Source organism: Phyllostomus discolor, chromosome 10 (genome assembly GCF_004126475.2).
Source record: "Phyllostomus discolor isolate MPI-MPIP mPhyDis1 chromosome 10, mPhyDis1.pri.v3, whole genome shotgun sequence".
Classification (NCBI taxonomy): domain Eukaryota; kingdom Metazoa; phylum Chordata; class Mammalia; order Chiroptera; family Phyllostomidae; genus Phyllostomus; species Phyllostomus discolor.
The window spans coordinates 8,034,595-8,058,374 of NC_040912.2; the positions used below are offsets into that span (position 1 = coordinate 8,034,595).

At 44.3% G+C, this 23,780-nt stretch overlaps 2 protein-coding genes across 2 annotated transcripts in view; one reads left to right on the top strand and one right to left on the bottom strand.

Moving 5' to 3' along the window:
* BBS9 (Bardet-Biedl syndrome 9) overlaps positions 1–7,680 on the bottom strand; it is a 331,962-nt gene extending 324,282 nt beyond the window's left edge. The window contains exon 1 of the mRNA XM_028525469.2: positions 7,013–7,680. The gene's annotated coding sequence lies outside the window, so the exon portion shown is untranslated. The remainder of the gene's footprint in view (positions 1–7,012) is intronic.
* Positions 7,681–9,608: 1,928 nt separating this feature from the next.
* RP9 (RP9 pre-mRNA splicing factor) lies at positions 9,609–23,562 on the top strand. The gene is made up of 6 exons (XM_028526183.2): positions 9,609–9,864; positions 15,943–15,973; positions 16,923–17,052; positions 20,317–20,408; positions 22,341–22,402; positions 22,950–23,562. Exons 1-6 carry the CDS (start codon positions 9,713–9,715, stop codon positions 23,143–23,145), a joined length of 663 nt encoding a protein of 220 aa, XP_028381984.1. The 5' UTR covers positions 9,609–9,712; the 3' UTR covers positions 23,146–23,562.
* The last annotated feature ends 218 nt before the right edge of the window (positions 23,563–23,780 follow it).

The following is a 23,780-nucleotide window of genomic DNA, read 5'->3' on the forward strand; positions in this document are numbered from 1 at the left end:
AAAAACACACCCAATCCCAAAAGGCCACATATTAAATAATTCCATTTCTATAACACTTTCAAAACGACAAAATTGAACTGATGGAGAACAGATCGCTGGTTGCAGGGTTAAGGGAGGGTGTGCCTTTAAGGAGCTAGTACAGGGAAATTTCTCTGGGATGATGGGAAAGTTCCATGACCCGACTTTGGTGATGGTTTCTCCCTTTTTTTGAAGATTTTATTTATTTATTTTTAGAGAGAAGGGAAGGGAGGGAAAAAGAGAGGGAGGGACTCCAAACACTGATCAGCCACCTTTGGCACGCCCCCAACCGGGAACCTGCCCACAGCCCAGGCAATGTATCCTGCCCGGGAATCAAACTAGTAACCCTTCCCTTTGCAGGACAACACTCAACCAACAGAGGCACGCCAGTCAGGGCATTAGTGATGGTTTCATGGGATAAATTTTAACTTCTTAGAACTATATTTCAAAAAGGAAAATGTCTGTAATGTAAAACATGGTGAAATTGAAATAAGATGTGTATTATATTGTACTAATGTGAATTTAATGGTTTTGATCATCGGTATTAAGAAGCCTCTATTTTTGCAACTTCCATGTGAGTGTAAAATTATTTCAAAATGACAAGTTTAAAGAAACAAACTACATGAAATAAAAAAGATAGAAAGAAGGAAAACTCCATTCCAGACCCTCTTTTTATGCTAAAAAAGAAATGAGTCAGATATGGGCAAGATATTAAAGAAAGCGAAAGAAAGACACATAGCAGATAAACTCATAATGAGTTTTAATATACACGCAAGGGTTTCTGGAAAACATCTGTATCACTTGTTATTACTAAGAGCACTATATAACCATACAAGTTGTCAGATGACTGAGCTTCGAATCTGGCACAAGTATTCAAAACGTGTAATAATACACTTTCACACACTTTCACACACTTCCACTGGAGTTTGTATATGAGAGGGAAGTAACAGTATTTAGTAAACACCATGTATTTTCAGCACGCACTCCAGATACATTGGGAAATTGTAATATGCCACACTTGTTGGACGACCAAGATGAAGGTACATCGTTCTCTCGCCCAGAACAGAAAATGACTCACACGCAGTACCACTCGGTGAATCCCTAGGATGCACAGCACTCAGCATATAACCAGCACCACGGCAATGGCTTGTTACAGAGAAAGGACACAAAGCTTAACCAGGAAAAGGAAAAGGTGCATGAGGTGGAGTGAAGGGGGAAATCTGGAGGAAACCGAGCACAAGCTTCCAAGCTTCCAAGGTGGAAGGACAGGGCTCCGGGGCGAGAGGTAAGGCAGAAGAGGAGGAATGTGCCAGAAAACTGAACAGGAGCTTCCACTGAGATCAAAGGAAAACCAGGATTGATGTCTGGAAGGAAGTGGGAAAAAGTGGATCTAGAAAAAGAGAGTGATCAGCAATGTGAAATGCTGCTGACACGTCATGAAGAATGAAGACTCGGTGGGTGTGGGGGTACAAGCTCCACTGGAAGACTCGGCCAGGACAGAAATCAGCAGGCTCACACACAAGCAGGGGAGCCTTTGCACACATTCTGCGTCAGCCAGTTTAAAAGGAGTCTTGAAGAGAAGAAGGGAAGATCTGTTCCTCAAAGGGGTCCGACTGTGGTCTTCACAGGGTCTGCCTACGGAGCGCACCAAATACCCAAGCAAGGGTGAAAGAGATGAGTTTTCCCCATCAGTCCTATTGAATGGTACGTAAAAAAGCAAAATGCTTAGATGAGGGACCACAAGAGACGTAGCTGCAGCTGGAACATAAACACATAACTGGGCTCAGTGAAAATAGCTATTATGTGAAAATGGCCTTAAAAACCTTTGTTAGTCAACAAACTTTTTTAGCTTCCTAGAATAAAGGGGAAAAAATCTGCAATGTAAAAACTAACTCTCCAACATTGTAAGTGGAAATGTTCTGCATCATGCACTAATTTCTCACGGTCTTCTATCATAAAATTAAAGACGTATCCTGATTTAAAAAAATAGCACAGGCAACACTGACTTCCTTCTTGTGTTTCCTGCTCTATCGACCTCTCCTTCGTCACCCAGCACTTTGTTGGCTTCTGAAAGTCCTCCTTTCCCAGGCAGTTTACCTCCTTGCGGTCCCTGGATCAGCAGCAGCAGCATCACCTGAAAGCCTTTCAGAAATGCAAAACCTCAGCGTGCCCCACGCAACTTCCCAGGAGATTCACATGCATCTTAAACTTTGAAAAGCACTGGCTGAACTGGGAGCTGACAGCCTAAGTAGATGTTTTCTTAAGAGTACAGCGCTTCTTCCCCGCCCCTCACCCTGCCCTTTCTTCTTCCTGGGACACCTGCCACGAGTTACCTTTCCAAAGCTTGGAAAAGAGACTTGTTTTTTCAACTCACAAAGTTTTAACAGCTAGAAGGCATCCATCAACCAGCTGATCCTCCCATTCTATAGGAGAGACCCAGAGAGGTTGTGACTCTCCTAAACCCCACAACTAATGGCAGAAACTGGCTTCAGCATACCGCTTTCTGGACTCTAGCCCCCTGTCTTATGGGGCTGCTACTTCCTGCAATTTAATTGAAAAAGCATAGGTCAGTGAAAGGATTTCTTTGTTTTGCTTTACATTTTTTTCATTTACTGATTTTTAGAAAGACATCAGTTTGTTGTTCCACTTATTTATGCATTTGTTGGTTGGTTCTTGTATGTGCCCTGACCAGGAATCAAATCTGCAACCTTGGCACACGGGGACGACACTCTAACCAACTGAGCTACCTGGTCAGGACCTACTTTATGACAATTTTAAAAGGAAGTGGGGACAATGCTAACTGAAACCTAGGTCCAACAAATGGCTCTTCCTCACAAGACCACAACTATCTTAAGTCCACTTTCATCCCAGGGCAAAACATAGGTAATGCATAGCAAAAGTGCATAAATTCCATTATTCCAAAAGTGCATAAATGTCCAAATTCTTCATACTGGTTCCCCATGTCCCGGGTGGTACGGTGCACCGTTGTGAACAATAATTTATTACATAAGGACATAAGGACTTATATCTTTAAAAAGTTAAGGAACAACAGGAAAACCAACAATTTGGGCTGATGGCCAGTACCCAGTAATAGTCCCCGAGTGCTTCTCTCTGACTTGAAAGACAGACAGACGCACAGAAGGACACACTGCCTACTCTCAGAGAAGTGAGGAACCACTCACTCACTCACTCATCTGTGTTCAGCTGGCGTACCACTGATTCCCTTTCCAAAAACTGTTGAACTTTAAAATACAACTTAGCTGCAGGACAACAGATGACAAAGGGGAGTTCCTTTCCACTTTGCTCTTAAAGATGGGTCTGATAGCAAGTCTGAACAACCTAAGGCTGCCAGATACCCTTGTTGGAATGAAGTACTGAGACAGGCTACCACAGGGATGGACCTCGAAACCATTATACTAAGAGAAAGAAGGCAGCCACAAAAGGCCGCCTATTGTATGATTCCATTTACATAGAGTGTACAGAATAGGCAAATCCATAGAGACATAAAGTAACTAATTAGTGGTTGCTTAGGTCTGATGGAATGAGAGCACAGGAAGGTTATAGAGGAAGGATGAAAGGTTTCTTTTTGAGTGATGAAAACATTCAAAATTTGCAGTATGATGGATGGTCGCACATATCTGTGAATATACAAAAAAAACACTGAATTGTACCTATTAAAAGGGTGAATTATATAATATATGAATTATGTTTCAATAAAACGGTTATTTTTGAAAGAGTAAATGGTGTTGGGTACATGAGGGGTTGTTTCTGAGTATTCCTTATGCTTTTGTTTATGTTTACATTTTCTCATAATACAATAAAGTTTCCCTTTTTTAAAGTAGGATGCGCCTATATTTTGGTCGCATTTCCCACTCTCTCAGAAGAACAGTGAGTTAGCACATTAAATCCAGAAAGTCAGCAAAATGCACTTTACCCTTCCTCTTGGAAGAACCACCACCACATTGAGAGAAAGAAAAACTAACCATAAATTTAGAATCTTCCAAGCTCAGAAAGATACAGGTCTTGACTTTAAGATACTAAGGTAAACAGCAGGTAGAGGAAGTCAGTTACTGGCAGGTTAGGAAGAAAGAAGATAAAGAAAAATAATAACAGGGCATTTTTCAATCATAAAACCTTACTTTTCTGTTATAAAAATAAAAAGTATTCTAAATAACAAAAATTAAGTGTGTATAAAATTGGCTTTTACTTGGTTTAGTCTTAAACAAAAAAAAAGAAACAAGAGGCCCTGGGCGGTGTGGCTCAGTGGACTGAGTGCCAGCCTGTAAATAGAAAGATACCTGGTTGGATTCCCAGTCAAGACACATGCCTGAGTTGCCCACCAGGCCAGGTGCCCAGTTGGGGGCGCTGGAGAGGCAACCACACATTGATGTTTCTCTCCCCCTCTTTCTCCCTCCCTTCTCCTCTCTCTAAAATAAAGAAAAAAAATTTTAAAAAGAAGAAACAAGAATTCATACTTTATCCCCTATTCATTCAGGGTTGAGTTCCAGCTCCTCGGTGAGTTTCTATTTCCAAGCAAATGAAAAACAAAACCCAGAAATCGGGTTTTCAATGGCCATCATCTCCCCTCCCCGGAAATTAAATGAATAACTACAATTTACTAATCATTGACTAGTCCCAGGCAGGGTTCTCAGTGCCTTGCAAGTATTCTATGTTAATCTTCCTAACAGAATACAAAATCAGTCATAGGTAGTATTATTCAGGTATCCCTTGCATACAGAAAGGTTAAGAAACCTGCCCAGGGGCTCACAACTAGTAAGTGGTGGAAGTAGTACCCCAACCCAGGCTGTCTGGTCCAGGACCCAGACCCGTGCAGCCACACCACAAAGACTGAAAGGCCGCACCTCTGTTCACAATAACCCTAATCCCTGCAAGTTCAAAATGCAGAAAAGCAGTTCATACATTTAATTAAAGGGTTAAAGGATGATTAGAAAACAATAATTTTAACAGGTTTAACAGGGTTTTAACAGGTGCATACCTATAAATAGCCACAAAAGATTTATTTCATATGCTTCATTAGAATGATAAATAGAAGATAATCTTTTTATCCCCTAAGCTCCAGAAATTCTCCTCCCTACTTATCACTTTACAATTTTTTTTTTGTTTTTAATACCTACTTACACACATATTATCTCCCACACAGAGTCTGCTCAGCCTGAGTTTTTATTTAAGATATGCATATTCCAACACCTCACTGGCCTGGTGCTACAATACGGAAGGGTGGCTGGAGAAATGCCTGTGCAGGGACATGTGGTCAGGAAGGCAGATTCTGGGATTAGGAGGCTAAGGCTCTGACACTGCCGTTGTTCATATTTGCAGCTTTGCTTTCTCTGGGTCGTGCTAAAGCTGCCGCAAATTCTGCAAAATAGGACTCAGGTCTTCCAGTCCAAGAAAGATGGCAAGCGCACATACAGGCAGCAGAATGCTGCTTTCAAAGACATAATGATAAGGGTTGAGTGTTGGAACTTTCAGTAAAAGACACAAAAGGCAGAGAGCACAGGACAGGGAGTCTTTCTGACCCCATACTCCAGCGATGTGACCTTAGACAAGTTCCTTACCACCCAGTCTCCCAACTGTTCTGGGTGGGGGAGGATAAAATGGCCTAACATGTAGCTGCTTAGCTCAATACCCAACCCACAGGACGCATCAGATAAATGCCAGTGGTGACTTACAAGAAGTAATGGTGGTGCCGGTGTGCTGTGAGCAAGACAGGGCCAATCCGACCCTCTGGACTGAAGTTTAAATGGGACATTCAAAAGGCTGACAGTAATCTTTCATAGATATGTTGTCAATCAGCAGAGATGTTTTATAAGTTCGTATGTTTCAATATTTTTGAGAAAGATTTGAAAGTCTTAATCCTGCAAGGTAAGACTTGCTTACATACATCAAAAGGTGTACAGGAATGTCCAACCTGCAGCCTGTGAGCCACATGCAGCCCAGGGTGGCTATGAATGCGGCCCAACACAAAACCGTACATAAATTTACTTAAAACAGTACAAGATTTTTTTGTGATCACGTGTTGCAATGTATTTGATGTGTGGCCCAGAGATGCAATAAGTTGGACACCCTTGGAAAACTTTTAAAATTATTATATACTGTTGATATCGGACTTTTTTCCCTTCAGTGATGTTTCCATCGGTTAAGTTGTACGATAAACATAAGTGTAGTTGTAATTTAAGAACAACAATTACACAAAGTGAAAAATCCCTTAAACTCTCATAAATAGCTTGTAAATTATTTGCAATTCTTTTTAAGTTTTTTAGATTCTTCTGAATAATGATTCCGTCTATTCACCAAAAAAAAAATCTACCAATTATTCTCATGTTCTCAACTTACATATTCCTAATGAGTTAGAAAAATCTCTCCCTCTCTGAATGCTGGCAGACTTTAGTTAAGACTCATAGTTTCGTGCACGTGTGTGACATGGTTTCATTTTTTTAAGTAAAAGTGAGCTAGGAAAAAAAAAAACTGAATTTCTCCAGGAAATCTTAGTCAACTTCAGGACTTGGCTGGAGGACGGAGATGCTAATAAAATCGGGTCAGTTCATCGACGCTGTTGTGGTCTGCAGTGTAAAGGGAGAGCGGGAAGCAATAATCCTGTTGCAAGAAGGAACAAGAGGATATAAGTACGTGCATCCCACTTCAGTCATAGGCTGGGAACTGCTTTGACCATTTGCTCACAAGACCTGTTCAAGTGCCACAGGAGCAGGATGCTCGTGCACCACGTGACACTCCTGAATGCAATCTTTTAAGAATTCTTACCACCCTTTCTGTAAAATGTTTACGGGACTTCACACACATCGTGCTCGTAGTTGTGTTTCGTTTTGTTTTCAACGCAAACATCCTTCCTAAGAAACCTATCACCCCATATCCCCCCAAACCATTACACGGCAATAGAGGATCAATTTTGCCCACAAACAAAACTCACAAAGGGAATCCATGCCCTCGATGTTTAATACCACACCTACTTTCTTACCTGATGCCGAATCAGGTGGGTCCTGCCCCACCTTTCTTCGAACTCTCCTTCCGCCGATTTCCCTTTAAGGGCGCCAGCCGGGGTCCTGGGGAACGGCGGGAGCGGGAGCCGAGAGTGCAGAGAAAAGCAACCCTAACTTCGCTACTCCCTCTTGCTCTCCGGCTCCAACTCGTCCCACGTCCCAGGCAAAGAGCACTGCCAGCTCCACAGAGTCGGAGGGATCACCCCAAGGAGCTCCTCTGCATCCCTTCTCTGTCACCCCCAGAGACAAGCAGGGAAAGCGGCATCGATCGCTTGGAAGAGACCAGGCAGGCAAGAACAACGGCGAGAGCTGCAGCTCACGAAGAACGGGACAGGATGAAGGAGGAGGCAGTGAGTGAGATGTAGCAGAGAAAGGACGGCAGCGGCGGAAGGGACACCTCCCGGCTCCCGCCTAACTCCAAGCCATCTTCGCCCTGTTGTCATAGCACTTTTCAACGAAGGCTACTGCACAGGTCAGATGGCTGAGCCCCGATGCCTTCTGGGGGATGTAGTCCGGGGAGGCCAAGAAGCCGGAAGAAGGAATATTTTTTCTGAGTAGGCGGTGCTGGGAGTCAGGTTTCTACTGGGCGGGGCTGGGATGAACTGTTGGGTGCTCGTTAGCAGAGAAAGATAATTAATCAAATTCCCTCTGCAGGCCTTGGACGGTTCTTCGACTTCTGCGCTGAAGTAGATTCGCCACCCTCCCCACCGAGTCTCGGCCGCGGACTTAAGCGGCTAACCTCCAGCAGCCTCTCTGTCCCCTCCCCTCGGCGCTCGTGGGTGGGGCTTTCTGCGGGGGCGGGTCGTCCGCGCCCTTCCACAGGATCCGGGTTCCCAGGGACACAGCCTCCAGGAGCGACCTCCTCTTTTCCCCTAAGAGACCCACGAGGCTCTGTCCAGCTGAGCTGCAGTGGCCCAGGTGCGCGTGAGGGTAGTGCTGGCCCAGTGCTTACCTGGAAGAGGTAGATCAGAAGACCAAGATCACTGAGATGGTGGGGCACATTTCTGGTTGTTTAATCTTTTTCCTAGTGGAAAAAGTGCTGCTAGAAAGTTATATGTACATTTCTCCTGATCACGTGCTAAACATTCTCTTTCGCATATACATTGGATTGGATTCCTAGTATATAGGTGTGCAAATACTCAACTTTACAATTGAGCATAACAAAAATGCCCATTTTTCAAATTTTTTTTCATCTGTTGACCATCGGCGCCAATTCAACACCAACAGGAATCCCCAAATGGGGGTGCTGTGAAGCAGGAAACTTGATTCATGGCGAACAGCTCAATTATGATACAGCACAGCTGTAGAACAGCTCCATGGCATTACAACTCACGGACCACCTAGCACAGCTGTGGCAAAGAGGCAGCCCTGGGAGACGCTCCAGGGAGACGTCTTCAGCTCCAAAGGGAAAAACACAGCCTTCAGGGGAAAGGGGGAAGCCTACTCCTCAATCCAGAGGGGAGCTAACCTATATAGAAAGAAGTCCGAGAGCATGCTAGCACCTTTCCCTTCCACCTCTTATCCCCCCCACAGGCCTTCAACTCAAACTCCAAAGGCCCCCCACAGGATTTGCAACCAGGGGAGCAATGGGCGGCAGCAGCAGCATTTCCTCCGCTAACACCCTGAACTGTCTCCAAGGCCCACTTTTCTCTGCCCAGTGAGCTGACCGCAGCCCTGCCTAGTCTATCCTGTTGCTTCTTAGCCACCTCTTTATTTCAGGGTCACCAGCTTTAATAAACACACTCTCAAAATAAAAATAATAATAATAATAAATAGAAAAGAAAGTCCTACTCCTGATCCATCATTGGTCCACCCTCATGCAAACGAGGACTCCAAATCCTCGCAGTTTGATTGGTCCAAACAGCACTGTTCAGATTGGTCAGAATGGAGCTGCTCTGATTGGTCAGGGATATAGCTGTGCAACTTTGATTAGACAGTGAAATTCTCAGTCCTATTGGTTCAGCTGGGATTCCAGGCTCTCACTTATAAAGACTGGCTCAGCCGTCCCCCACACAGTGTAGGCAGACAGTTCAGGGTAGGAGGTAGGTCCAGTAAAGTCTTCTCCCCGAAACTGGCTTGTCTGATAGGCCCCTATTTAGCAATGAGTGCTATTTTCATTTTTTATATTTAAACCCAGTTAGCTACCAAGAGTATTTCTTGGTAGCTGCCTTTTTTCTCAGGGTCTACACAGCTTTGCTTTCAAATTCACTGTAGGTATAATACCCTCCGAGTAACCAACCTTGAAACTTCTTTCATTGGATCTTAGCTTACGCTTTAAAGGTCCTGTTTGTCACCACCAATTAACATTACCCTAGAAGTTACTTTTCTTATAGATAGAAATATTTCATGATCATGAAAAGCATTACTTTTTAATACTGATATTAAACCATCAAAACAACGCGAGGGGAGCCTCCTAGCCCAGAGAGGTCCTCAGGCAGAAGAAAAGGACTCCCAACGTCCCACCGCCGGCATCCCGGCCCCTCAGCTGCCGCCAGGGGGCGCGATCCAACCTCCAGCACGAGCCGGCCAGGCGGTGGGCCGGTGCTCCCAGCCAGAACTCCAGACCGCGCCTCGGGAGGACGACCCGGGCGACGGCGGGAGGGGGCGCTGCGGTGACCCGGCGGGCGCGGCGCGGAGGAAGTGTCGTCCTCGCCGCCGCCTGAGCTGCGCAGGCAGCGATGTCCTCCAGGCACGGGCACGCCGACTCGGGGGCCGAGGGCACACGGCGGCCGCGGGAGCCGCGGGATCAGGAGCTGCAGCGGCGCCGGGAGCAGAAACGGCGGCGACGAGACGCGCAGCAGCTGCAGCAGCTCAAGCACCTGGAGTCCTTGTGAGTCCCCGCCCGCCTCCGGGCCCCTGCCAGGAATGGGCGCCGCCTGGACGCCACAGTCCGAGACCCGCCTGTAGGGGGCAGGCGGCCCGGCTGGGTTTTTGATCAAGTGCGGCGCGCAGTCGCCTTGCAGCCGCCCCGCAGCGGGAGGGAAAGTCAGTGCCCGGCTCCCGCGAGCCGCCCGAGCTGGGAGGGAGCGCGGGCCCCACCCCCTGGTTCCGGGGCGCTGGCGGGGAGCGGGAGGCGGGGGACAGGGGACAGGAGGCGCTTCCGCAGAACTGAGTGGCTGTTGCTGTCCACGTGCCGCTGTCAGAGTTTCGCCTGGCCTCTATTACGCGCTCTCTCTGGATTTGGAGACTGAATACGCGAGAAGTGCGCTTCGGTCCCTGTCCTTGCACGGTGTTCAGGTCACAGGACCCACTGTGACCCCGGTACAGTCTTTTCGTTTCTGTTACCAAGGAAAGAGAAAACGCAGTCCTGTAACGTTAGTGTGGTAAGAAGAAACAAAGGGGTGAGGGACCTGTCCCTAACTATTGCGAAGGTCGCCAGACAGGTAGAAGAGTGTTAGGGTTGCTCTCCAGCCCGGATGCCTGGAACCCGGATTAGGGGTGGAAGCTCAAAAAAAGAGTTAGGGCCAGAGTCACACATACACTCTTGCAGGTGAGCCTAGCCCGGCTTAAGAGGCACTGGGCTCCCAGCTTCTGAGGGGTCAAGGAGAGTCCAGGTAACCACTGGGAGGAGGGTAGGTTGTGCAGGAGATTGAAACATCAGGTGGGAGGTTGCATTAATGACCTTCCATTCTTGTCCGTCATTCTGCAATCCTGTAAGCAGCTGTAGAAGTCAGTGCCTCTTGAGCTATGACACACGATGCTTTGCTTTCTTGGAGCCCTGCCTGCTCTTTCTAGTGTGGCCCTTGAGCTGAATGTCACCTCAGTAGGCCAGTGGTTGCAGGATAGGGCCCTTGCATGGCAGGCACCCACAGTCCTGGCCCGGTCAGGGACTCTGTTTGGCTCATTCCAGCTGCTCAATAAGGCAGATACTCAAAAATCTTTCCCAGCTTAAGCTCAGGCAAGGCCTAGCCCAGCCTAGCCCACCTCTCAATATCTTTAACTGTAGGGTGCCAGACAGCGGTTAATGCTATACATTTATTGTGCAATTCACAGACGTCAGAGAGATTATAACCTCCTTTTTGCAGATAAGAAAGTGCAGGTTCAAGAGTCAAGTAGTCTGATCAAGGAATCATCAACCTATACACAGTAAAACTAAAGAGGAACCCAGGTGTCTGATTCCCAGACCAATGAGATTTTTCAGTTTGCAACTTAAAACTTTCTGGTTGCTCACTTATTTGGTTTGGCTAGTTCTCAAACTTGTTTACATTTAAATAAAAACTTATATTTCCAGAGTCATGTAGTTCAAATATCAAATACTCCTAAAAGACTGATTAAAAAGGGGGTGGGGGGGAGTGGTTCTGCATCCCTACTCTTCATTCACCCCACACACTTCACACACTCTCTGCTCCCTCCAAGAGCCGCAATTAGTAAACTATTAGGAGTTTTTCTCCTACTGGGATTCAGCTACATATTTTGAAATTATCTGCTTATACTGTTTTTTATTAAACAATAGACATTCCCTCTCAACCTCATGTCATAGAAAGTGAGGCTTCAGCTCTCTTTCCCTAACTTTCTTGTCTCCACCCTTCCAATTATAATTCTGTTAAATAAAGTTAGTATTAACGTTATTAAAACTATGCAGTACTTTTCACTTTTGAGCCAAATGGTGTTCTATGATTTCTTTTGCTTTCATACCAGTGTTGTTTTTCAGGTAGTTAATAAGAGCCTCGGGGGTTTCTTCTATTAATTTGCTTAATTTCCTATTACTGAGTGCTAATTTTATTCCAAAGGGTCTGAAAGTGAGAGTACTTTTTCCACATCAGAGCATCTGTCAGTTAATTTTTTTAAACCTAGAATCTAACTTCTGTTCTCCTCCAGTAGACTCTGGTTCCCTTCCAGACCCCCCGTGCACAGCAACCATCCTGCGACTGCCCCCACCACTGTCCAGCCTTGGATCCCATTCCTGGGTCCCCTGTCTTCCTCCTTCTGTCCTTAAATCATTTTTGTTGAAGCACATTCAGTAACTTCCTATAAAAAAGTGCATTCGGGGTAAATTTGTTGAGTCCTTTCATACCTGAAAATGTCTTTATTCTCTCACATATGATAAGAGTTTGGCTAGGTACAGAATTCCAGGTTAAAATTGTTTTCACCCAGCTTCAGAGCTGGTGTGCATCATTTTTAACTCCCAATACTGCTCAGAAATCTGACGCCGCTCTGGTTCCCTTTCCCTTATAAGTTACTTGTTCTATCTCACCCTGCCTTTGGAGGCTTTAAAAAATTCTTCATCCTGGTATTTTGCAGTTTTATGATAATGTAAACTTTTTCCTCACTGGATTTTTCTCTCTCTCTCTTTTTTTATTCCTCCTCTCCCTGGATTTTTAAAAATTTTAATTTTCTTAACATTTCATGGCTATTTAATGTTCATACATGATTTGTGTTTTAATTTCCTTCCCTCCATTTTTTTCCTTAGATTTCTGTTGATCCTCTGTCTTTCTCTCCTATTTTACATCTTTTTGTCTTTTCATTCTACTTTCTGTAAGATTTATCTTCCAGTACTTCCACCATTGCACTTTTTTAAGTTCCAATTATATTTTTAATTTTCAAGAGATTTTCTTTGTTCTGAGAATCCTTTTTTTTTTTCATAGAATCCTATTGCTAACTTCATCAATGACATATCTTCTCTCATCTTTGAGGATACTCATTAGTCTGTGTCTTCTTCATCTTCCATTACCTGTTTCTTATTTGCCTTTTCTTTTGATCTTTTTTACTGAGAGGTTTTTTCTATTGTGTAGGGATCCTTAGGTCTTCCTCATTAACAGTGAGGCATTATAGCCCTGACCGGTGCGGCTCAGTCAGTTGGGTGTTGTCATGCAAAAAGAAAGGTTGTCGGTTCAATTCCCAGTTATGGTGTGTGCCTAGGTTGCAGGTTCGGTTCCCAATCAGGCCCTGTACAAGAAGCAACCAATCAAAGTGCCCTGACAGAGAACTGAACCAGCAACCTTTCCATTCAAAGGCTGGTGCCACACCAGCCAGGGCCAAATCTATTATTTTTAATAGTTAAGTATCATCTTACTAATTTGAGAAATATCTTTTTTAACATGCTGCATAAACTAAGGAATTCTTTAGCACTAGGAAAAAAACACTAACCATATGTCCTTAAATTTGTGGAAACAGTTGGAAAATGTACCTTTTAGGGAAGGCCATTGCTAATAATAATTGATTTCAAAATATGCAGTTCCACCCAATTCCTTTTTCACCTAGGAAAAAACCATTTACATACTGTTCAGGAATTTGGATCTTGGCTTGTTTGGCCATATGTTATTTGTACAGCTCCTATGGCAAAAAAGAAAGCACTGTTTGAGTCAGCCGAAAAACATCAGCTAAGTGTTTTGTCACCAAAAAGAATTTACTCAAGAAAAGGAAAGGGTTGCAACCAGTGCACAAAGACATGGCAAGCCGCGTGCACACTCCGGCCTGTGTGCCAAGGTGGAGGGGCTTTCATAGAAGAGAAATGGAGGTTTCGGAAAAGGGAAGCTGGGACCAGAGAGCTTTATTATAAACATAGTTCCTCCTGCAGGGTTCTCCCAGGTAGGGCCCTCCTGATGTTGAACAGTGCCAGAACTGCCACAAGCCCTGGCTCTCCCCGGAGACCCTCCCCACCAATTATGTTTGCTTGGAGTTTCCCTTAGTCTTTATCATCAGGTTGCGGGACACGTGCATAGACTGACCACTTCCCTTCCAGACTCCCTTGCCTACAGCACAGCATTTCTGTTGCTAGGGTCTGGCTGCCAGTGAAATACAGCCCCTTCCCAACTTGTGCAAACGGTTGCTGCTAAGAGAAGCCTGGGCTTAAGACATGCCACAGCTTTCCACTGGAAAATATTTTCAGTATTTGCTTTGGAAAACAGCATACCTCAAAAGTTATTTACTATGTAATCCTTTTTTTTTTTTAAGGGACTGTAAATCATTTTATTTATTTTTTTCACTTTTTAAAAATCATTTATTCATTTTTACTGTATTTTCTTCCATAACCACATATCCCCCTTAGGCCCCCTCCCCCCACGATCACCACACTGTTGCCCATTACTGTGTAACCTTTCGGGGATAATTCCCACTCCATCCCTTCAGAAAAGCTCTGGATCAGGGATGGTGAGAAGGCGCTCAGAGAAGGCTCCCTCCCACTCCTTATTTGCAAAGGTGCAGAGAGGAAGCCAAAGGGAAGTGCTTCTTGCTGCGGCTGCTCACGGCACTTCTCATCCATCACCTCCTGCTGAGGAAAAAACACCCCTGTTCTCCCTCGCTACACTCGGACTTCACTCACAACACCACACTACAGTCCAGCTGTGTGGCGGGTGTCCAGCACCACCGAGCAACTCCCCTGTTCTCAGAGGACACCCAGTAGATGTCTTACACATTTAACTTAATTCCGACACTGTCTACCTGGAGACAGAGCATCAGAACCTACAAGTTAAAGGAACGGTCCCACAAGACTGCCTCACCCACACACACTTTAGGTGCCAATCGCCAAATCCAGGTTGTCACCTGTGTTTCTGATCAGCTATAAATGAGAGGTTCCTGCAGCCCCCTCCTGCATTTTGGTTCATTTGCTAGAGTAGCCCATGAAACTCAGGAAAACATTTCACTTACTAGATTACTGGTTTTTTATAAAAGGATGGTAGCTCTGGGAGCAGCCAGATGGAAGAGATAGATGGGCAAGAGACGTGGGAAGGGGCAGGGAGCTCCCACCCATGCCCTATGCAGGGGTGCCACACTCCATGTGTTCACCCACCCTGGAGCTCTCTGAACCCCATCCTTTGGGATTTTATAGAGGCTTCATTACGTAGGCATGACTGATTAATCTTTGGCATTGGTGATTAATTCAACCACCCTAGACGCGGGACTGAAAGTCCAACCCTCTAATCACCTGGGTACTTCCCCTGGCACCCAGCCCCCATCCTCAGGAGCTTCCCAAAAGTCACAGCATTAACATAAACTCAGTTTCACTGAAAGATGCTTCTTATAAATAACAAAAGAAACTATATTCACCTTTATTGCTTTAGAGCTGTATCAGGAATTGGGAACAAAACTCAACATTATAACGAAAGATGCCCTTATGGCTTTATGTAAGAATTACAAGGGTTTTAGGAGCTCTTTGCCAGGAGCAGTGAATGAAGACCAGGAATGTATTTCCTATTACAAACCAGAGTATCACACCGCCAGAGATGCTTTTGTTCACGGCTCAGAGGGCAGGAGAAGCATTTCACTTTCCCCTCACCCAAGCGTGCTAACCACTGCACCCCCATATTTACTCTCTTTTAAATGGCCTTTACAGGGGTTGCGTAAGAAAAGGGTCCGGATGGGGAAAACATTAAATCGTTGTTAGAAGGGTTTTAGGAGCTACCCTATTCAATGTTGAATAAGAGAAGGTTATGCTAGGTAAACAATCTGACTGCTATAACAGTTTACAACCATAATCAACTCAAAGGTCTTCTTACTTCACATTTTCCCTATAATCTCTTGCTTTCCCTTCTTCCGAAAATAAAATTGTGGTAAGACCCAAGTTAGTTATTATTTCAGTGAATTTAAGTTCTAGATCTCAACATGATGTGGTATACCATCAGTTTCATTACCTGTGATCTCTTGAGTGCTGGACATATTTTATTAACTGTTTTAGATATAACATATTTTTAAGTTTTCATTAAAAAGTATACTTTTTGCCCTGGCCAGGTGGCTTGGTTGGAGCATCATCCCGTACACAGAAAGGTTGAGGGGGTTCATCCCGGGTCAGGGGACATGCAAGATGCAACCAATCGATGTTTCTCATCTCTCTCTCTTCCCCTCTCCACCTCCCTTCCTCTCTCTCTAAAATCAGTAAACATAACCTTGGGTGAGAATTAAAAGTAATAATAATAAAATGTGTCATGTTCCTGATAACATGGTTGATGACGGTTTTTTCTTTTCTTTCTAGTTACGAGAAACCTCCTCCTGGGCTTATCAAGGTCAGTGTGAAGTTTGTCCCTTCGGTTACTCTCTTAGGCGTGTCAGACTCAGTGCTCCGGCTCAGCCACTTGTTATGAGAACAGCTGCCCGTGGTTTTGAATCTCCTCCACGATGGTCCTGTTTCTTCCCTGCAGACGCCAGTCACACACTTCGGGCTCTGTCACGGGCCTGGTCCTTTGTAGAAGTTTCATCAGCCCAGTGTCTGTCCCTAGGAAACCGGGGCAGGCCCATGTGTGCTCCTCAGCCATCGCCACTCCCTTCTCTCTCCTCCTCCAAGCTCTGCTGCCACAGTGCCAACTCTGACTCACCTGGTGCTGGTCCCCTAAGTGTCACCAGCTCAGAGACCAGCAGACCCTGGGGAGCCCTGGCGCTCATCCAGCCCCCAGTCCCTGATGGAGGAGCCCCTCCTCCAGCAGCCTGGCCCAGGGCAGCCTCTCTGGGAGAGAGAAACTTGGAAGACTGGTTCAAGACCAAAGCAGCCTTCTCGGTTTGCTAACATTCAATTTTTAAAAAAAAAATTTCATTACAAACTTAATATCCATGGAAATGTGAAAAAAATCAAAAGGTTAAAAAAATCATTAATTTTGTAATACAATTCTTTGGTGGTGAAAATACATTTCATGAAAGTTAGCAGAAAACTTGTAATCTTAGAATCAGAACTGGAACTCACAAATCATTTCTGTGCACACGATTTCTGCGTTACTAGTGAACACTAGTAACCTTTCTCCAAGAACAGCTGCTTCATTCTCATGATGTAATTCCTCTGATGCAGTCATTTCCATTTGTCTGTCTGGTCTCATTGTCTTTCCGGTTCCTGGGAGGGTAAGTAATGATGACCGTGGGAGCTCCACCCCCTGAGAAAGCCCGGCAATGCTGTGTTCTCAAGCAGGTGGGAGAGAATTCCCGCGCTTTTTGGCCATATCGGTTACACACCGTTTTCTGTTCTAGGAAGATGAGACGAGGCCAGAAGACTGTATACCAGATGTACCGGGCAATGAACACGCCAGGGAGTTTCTGGCTCACGCACCGACAAAAGGCCTTTGGATGCCGCTGGGGAAGGAGGTCAAAGTCATGCAATGTGAGTGTGGAAGTGCGTCCAGCCCTCCTGAACACACGCAAGTTACGGACCACCAGTCACAAAGCACGTTTACCCTTTCACTCACCTCACTCCGTTAAAGTCACGGCATGATCTGTTTTGTGGAGTCAGACACCAACGCACACGTGTCAGTAAGTGGCCCGAGGTGAGAGGTGCAGCAAAGGTGTGACTCCGGGGCTTCTGCCTCCAAGGGCAGCGGCCTCCCCACAGGACGGAGCTGCCTGCGGAGTGCACTCGTGTGCAGTACTCCTGCAACAGAGAGGGTCTTGCGAGGCAGCAGTGCCATGGGGGACAAGGGGTGCATCAGACGGCAGGTCCCTTTGGGTCTTGCCTCAGTCAGTCCCCTCCATTGGCGGTGTTGAGGTTCACCCTGAGAGGAGCCACAGGCCACAGAGGGTGGGTTTGGGCCGGGCAGAGCTCTGCGTGCACACCCGCACCCCTCCGGAGCAGCAGCACCTGCGTCCTGCACAAGGTGGCGTTGGAAGGAAGGGTCCCGCAGCCTGTTAAAGGCATCTGTGTGTACAGAGGTTCTTCGTGCACATAATTAAAATAGCTTTTCCCCGTTCCCCGCACTTCAAAGTTAACCACCTGAACCTCTCTTAGGGTATTTTGAAGCTTAGCTTCACATTTTCTAAATAACATGATTATACAAGGGTGGGCAAAAGTAGGTTTACAGTTATAAGTAATACCATAATTAATAAATAATAATACAAGAATGAACCCTCTCATGTACTCACAACTGCAAACCCACTTTTGCCTACCCTTATATTCCTGCCCCTTGATTTTTCACATTTCTTCATTATCTGTTGACTTCTTCCTATACAAAACCCTCAGTTTTTCTACGTATCCCCGCCTCTACGGATGTTTTATTAGAGCAGGCTTCCCCCAGAGCCAGTGATCCAAGAGACAGCAAGGTGCAAGCCACACTGGATCTCATGGCCTACCCTCAACAATTACAAGCTGTTGTTTCCATAATTTGCTGTTGCTTGCACAGCCGAGGCCTGTTCGCTGTGCAAGGCGCCTGCATGACGGTGAGCATGCCAGGACCTGGGCCTGCTGGGGTCCTCTTGGAGGCTGGCACCACACCACCTCCTGTCCAGGAGTGAGAGAGGTAGAAGGGCTGAGTTCACTTTTGAGCAGAGATTGGTAACTGAATTTCACTGTAGGGTGACCTTTCTGAGCTGATTAACAGATAACAAAATATGTATTGTTGTAAACAGTAAGCTCTGAGATTGTCATTTTACTGTAAACAGTATCTCTGACTCTCATTGGGCTGGTTAACAGAAAAGTTGTTTCTGGCCAAAGGTGAAGGCCGCATTCTTGTGTCTCAGGACCTGACGTGAGGAACGAGGCTCTGAAGTCTCAGCATCAGCAATCGGTCGTCCTCCTCCCCTTCCTGTGTTCAGTGTGGCACCTTGCCTTCCAAGGGGCCTGGCGCCTCCACGGCCAGAAACCCCCCTTTCACCTTCTCCGAAGAATGCACCTCTGCTCCAGGGCTGGGGAGAGGTGCAATCCCCCTTACTTACGCTACCCCTTCAATTCCATCTCCAGAGGATGCTGCAAGTTCCTGAGATGCAGGGCATTCCCCAAATGGAACTGAGTTGGTTCTCAGTTCTCCCTTGTACTGGGTTAGAATCAAGTTTCCTGGGATCTGCTGTTCATTTTGCACACTTTACCTGCCTTCTAACGTCCAACATTTTTTACTGCTGTCTCTTTTCCTATTGTCCCTGTCCTTGTGGTTCATGCCCTTTTAAAGGTATTCTCTTTGTTGTCATTTTTATGGGATGGAAAGTGGTGAAAGTAAATGACTGTTTCAGTCTGCCATCTTTACCCAGAAGTCCACTGAAGTTTTTTTTTAAAAATTTTATAAATCACTGTTCTGTTTAATGAGGTAGTTAGTTGTGTTTCACTTACTATTTTCAGTTCTTTTCACTGACTTGCAAATTAAGAGTGTTTGGTTAGGACCAGAACCAGTTTTACCATGAAGTTAATGAAGCTGAGCTTTAGGGCCCCTTACTTGCACCTTCTAAAGGCCTGTGACGTCCCAAAAATGAGCTCATACGGCCGTGTCTTGCCAAGGCAAGATTTTTCTTTTCCCTAAAAACCCTCACCTCCCCTTAGGTTATGTAGGCTTCAGACTCCACAAAACATGGATCTGTCCCAGGTGAGAAAAAACATACATATAACCCTCACTCTCACTCTCACTGATTTCCGTGATCTGAGTGCTATCTAGAGCAGAGCTCCTCACACCTGGGGTGGGCCCAATACTCTGTGTTTATAACAGGCTCCCACGTGACTGGTCCATCAACCACCCTTTGAGTTACAGGGATCACCTTTCCTTTAACAGAGTTTTGATCACAGATGGTCTGGATCCTTGATACCCACACACCAATCCATGGCACTGACCATTCCTCCATCCTTGTCATAAAGGCAGACATCTGTTTAAGGGGTCTGCATTTGCATTTAGTGCATTCCTTCTTCCCCAGCTGGAAGGAAACCAAAATAGTGAGGCGATGAGGGTCAGGGGCATGTCAGTGGCAATCAAGAGTCCCTAAACTTCATTTTTTCCCATGGTTTCCTACTACCAACTCTCAAAAATAGAAAGGGAACAGGATTATTTTCCTGTCACTACACATATTCAGGAGCAGCCAGCATGGAGCAGAATTGGCTGACCTTAGTTATAATGCCTCTTCCTGACTCCTTGGTTGACACTGATGCCTCTAGAGTTTGCTAGGGCTGCTGAAACCAGGTACTGCAGACTGGGTGACTTAAAGCAGGTAAATTATTGTCTCATGGTCCTAGAGGCTAAAAGTCTGAAATGGGTGCCAGCAGCATTTGTTCCTACTGAGGGCCTCCCTAAAGCCCTTATCTCCCAGTAAGACCACATTTTGAAGTACTAGGAGTTAAGACATTCAACCTAATGAGGGGAAGGGGAAAGAAGCATGACACAACTCAACCCGTAACACACAGTTAAAAAATAAAATGAAATTACACTTTGCTTTTTGCATGGGATTGCTTAGTAAGTGTTTGGTTCACTTCTAAAGCTCCAAGATTCAAGGATGCTTGAGGAAGTAATTCATTTTCCCCTATTTTTGGGATCCTACGTGTTTCCTCTACTGATTGCATTTGCTTTTAAAATCGGAATCTAATGAAGAATACTTTTAATATGAGCTACTGATAACTTTATCTTATTAAGTAAAAATACATTATCTCACAAAAATATATCCCCTTTTTCTTTGTTTTTAGGTTGGCGTTGTAAACGGTATGGTCACCGAACGGGCGACAAAGAGTGCCCTTTCTTTATCAAAGGCAACCAAAAGTTAGAACAGTTCAGAGTAGTAAGTAAAACCCTAGAGTGTCAATGTACGTTTACAAAAGATGGTGAATACCCATGAATCAGGCAATCACACGTGAACTGGAGGTTTATGGAAAATATATTCACAGAAACCTTTTGGCCAAATATCTGGTGTTAACTGCATCTCTGTTAAATTGAAAATTTGTGACAGATTAGTTACATTAACAAAAAAACTAACTTCTTATTGAAGTGTTATTTGCTTATGCCTTGGGGACACTGATTCTTTTTCTGAAGCAGACAGTTATTCACTTGTTTTTTATTATGTAAAAAAATATTTCATAACAAAAAAACAGGGTTCTAGTTTCCTGTTCTTTTTTTTTTAAAGATTTTATTTCTTTTTATTTTTAGAGAGGGAAGGGAGAGAGAAAGAGAGAGAGAGAGAAACATCAATGTGCAGCTGCTGGGGGCCGTGGCCTGCAACCCAGGCATGTGCCCTGACTGGGAATCGAACCTGCGACACTTTGGTTCGCAGCCCCTGCTCAATCCACTGAGCTACTCCAGCCAGGGCTAGTTTCCTGTTCTTATCTACAGATTAGATATCTTTACATTATAAACTAGAAGTGTGCATAAGTGATATGTCCCCATTAGATAACAGTAAAGTAGACCTGTCATTTCCTCACTTTATTTTAACAGAGTCACCTCTCAGGGGTGTTAATTCACCATTCAGTTATTGCTAAAATTCACTGTTGAGTAACAGTTTCGGCCATTTTCACTATGTGTATCTGGTATATTGGGATTGTCGGCACGTATCAAGCTGACATTGTGCTTTCATTTATCTGGCTAACATTGATAGCTGGATCAGTTTTTATAGTTCCTCTAACAGATAATTTGGTGATAAATCTCAAAAACTTAAAAAACATTCAATATTTTTAAATTTAGAAACCTAAATGCTAAGAATTAACCCTAAGGATATAACAGAACATCAATATACACAAATTTTTATGACTATAGTAGGATCACTTTCAGAATTATATGTTTTAGAAGAAGGTGTAATGTCATGGGAAGGTGTTCATGGAAACATAAGTGAAAAAGAAAATAGAGCCATATATAATATGGTTATAATTTTTTGTAAATTATATAATGACTTTAAGAACACACTAAACTGCTAGCAGTGGATATTCCCAGGTGGTAAAATAATAGCTATTTTTAACTTTATTTTTGTATTTACTATGTGAAATTGTTATGAAAAACATTTTCAAAGATAATTCACATACCATAAAATTCACTCTATGTGCATTCATATTTTTAAGTACTTTAAATGATTTTAAATTATATAGCTACTGCACTACTACATTTGCCTTATTTTAACAAAATGAAAACATTTCAATAAGCTTTTCCAAAATTGATTCTTCAAGTCCAAACTTGCTGCTCTCCCCAAAGGGAACTTACAGTAAGTAGCTTGATGAGTATGCTTCCAGACTTCTTTTTGGGCACAGGTTTTTTGTGCATCTATAAATGAATCATTCTTTTTTTTTACTTATTGATTTGAGAGAGAAAAATGTCGATTTGTTGTTCCACCGACCCATACAATCATTGGTTGACAAATGAATCATTCTTACATATCATTTTCCACCTCACTTATTTTCCATAATTTCTCTTGATCATCTGTCCACATCAACAATGAGAATTACCTCCATATTTCTAACCTTGAATTATTTATTAATGACTTTGCCAGGTTTATTTCCTTATAAAGAATATTTAAATTATAATCCTGTATTTGTATAATTGGAAAATCTTTTTTATACTCTCTGTGAGTTTGAAGTATGGTGACCCTCAGGAAGAATTAGAACATAGAAAATATAAAATTACACCAAACCAGGGGGGAGGGCCAATTTCAGTGAAACAGGGATTTAATTTTAATTTAACTAACAATCTATTAAGCCTAACGAAACCTTAACCTTGTCTAACCCTCAAGGCACATGAGGATCCCATGTATGACATCATACGGGAGAATAAAAGACACGAGAAGGATATAAGGTGAGGTTCCCTGACGATGACAATATCCTTTTAAAGTTTTAAATTATATTAAGTGGGAAAGAACCATTCCAGTATCAGAGGAGTGGTTTTGAGGAGGTAGATTACTTAGTATGAACTTGCACAGTGGGGGAGTGATTTAGGAAGTATGTCTCTGTTAGAAGTTGTAACAATAAGGGACAACTGTAATAGCATAAACAATAGAACATTAAAATAAAAACCATACCAAAGTGAGTGTAGACTATGAAGACTAAAAGTTTTTGTAAACTGTTACATTCTAAAAGACGTTATAATAGTAGGGACTATAGAAACATGCAGAAATATGTAGCACAATGAAGAGTGCAGAATGCTTGCACATTGGGTACAGTCCTGTGAAATAGCTGTGGATGGGAACAAGGATGTGGAAAACATGCAAAAATAAAAATGATAACTATGCTTAACGAGGTGATTATTTTGTGATTTTTGTTACCCTCACTGCTAATCTTCCATCTAAAAAAAAATTTAAGTTAAGTTACGGTTTATGTTCCTCTGACCAATCTTACCTGTTCAGGATACAACAGCTAAAGCAGTTACTGGAAGATTCCACCTCAGATGACGATGGGAGCAGCTCCAGCTCCTCAGAGGATGAGAGACCCAAGAAAAAAAGGAAGAAAGAAAAGCATAAGAAGAAGAAGAAAGAGAAGAAGAAGAAGAAGAAACGAAAGCACAAGTCTTCCAAGTCACACGAGAGCTCGGACTCGGACTGACAGGCGCCGGGCTCATTCAGACTCCGGTCTCGGGGATCGGACACTGGGGCCAAAGAGCAGGGGACCTCGGGGTCGGCGAGGACGGGAGAGAGGACGCCAGTGAGGCTGCCTGGGGTCAGACGTGTGTGTTCTCACCTACCTTCCAGTGGAGGTGTGACCAGCAGAGAGGGACTCACACCTTCCCAGGTGCCTGCTCCAAGCAGCAGCTGACTTCTGGCAGGAAAGCTCTCTCCGGTGTCGTCCTGCTGGTCACTGGGGTGTGTGATTCCTGAGACATGGCGGGACGGAGGGGGCTCTGAGGACGCGCCCCGGGTGCTGTCACCCTCCACTGTGAGGCTGCTGAGTTCCCAGCCTGCAGGCTGGACCTTCCTCTGTTCTTCAAGATGATAATAAAAGGTCGTTATTTATTTTTTCAAATGTGTTTATTTCTTTATTTCTGAATAATATATGTGTGTGTTTGAAATGTAAAAGGTACATAAGGTTCAATTATGAAAACACTTCCTTCTCTCCCCCTCTTACGGGAGCCTCCCTCCACTTCTTGCTTTAACTGGAATCTGGGCAGCCACCGCACCCCCTACAAGTTAGCTACTAGCCCTGCCCCTTCCTGAGCTGCAGTCCTTTTGTCCAGCTGTCTC

Bases quoted from the DNA above. Each gene is read 5' to 3' on its own strand.
- RP9 (XM_028526183.2), top strand. From the start codon at position 9,713: ATGTCCTCCAGGCACGGGCACGCCGACTCGGGGGCCGAGGGCACACGG. The intron at 20,409-22,340 runs GTAAGTAAAACC...CTAACCCTCAAG, and splicing joins AGTTAGAACAGTTCAGAGTA to GCACATGAGGATCCCATGTA. The intron at 22,403-22,949 runs GTGAGGTTCCCT...TTACCTGTTCAG, and splicing joins AGACACGAGAAGGATATAAG to GATACAACAGCTAAAGCAGT.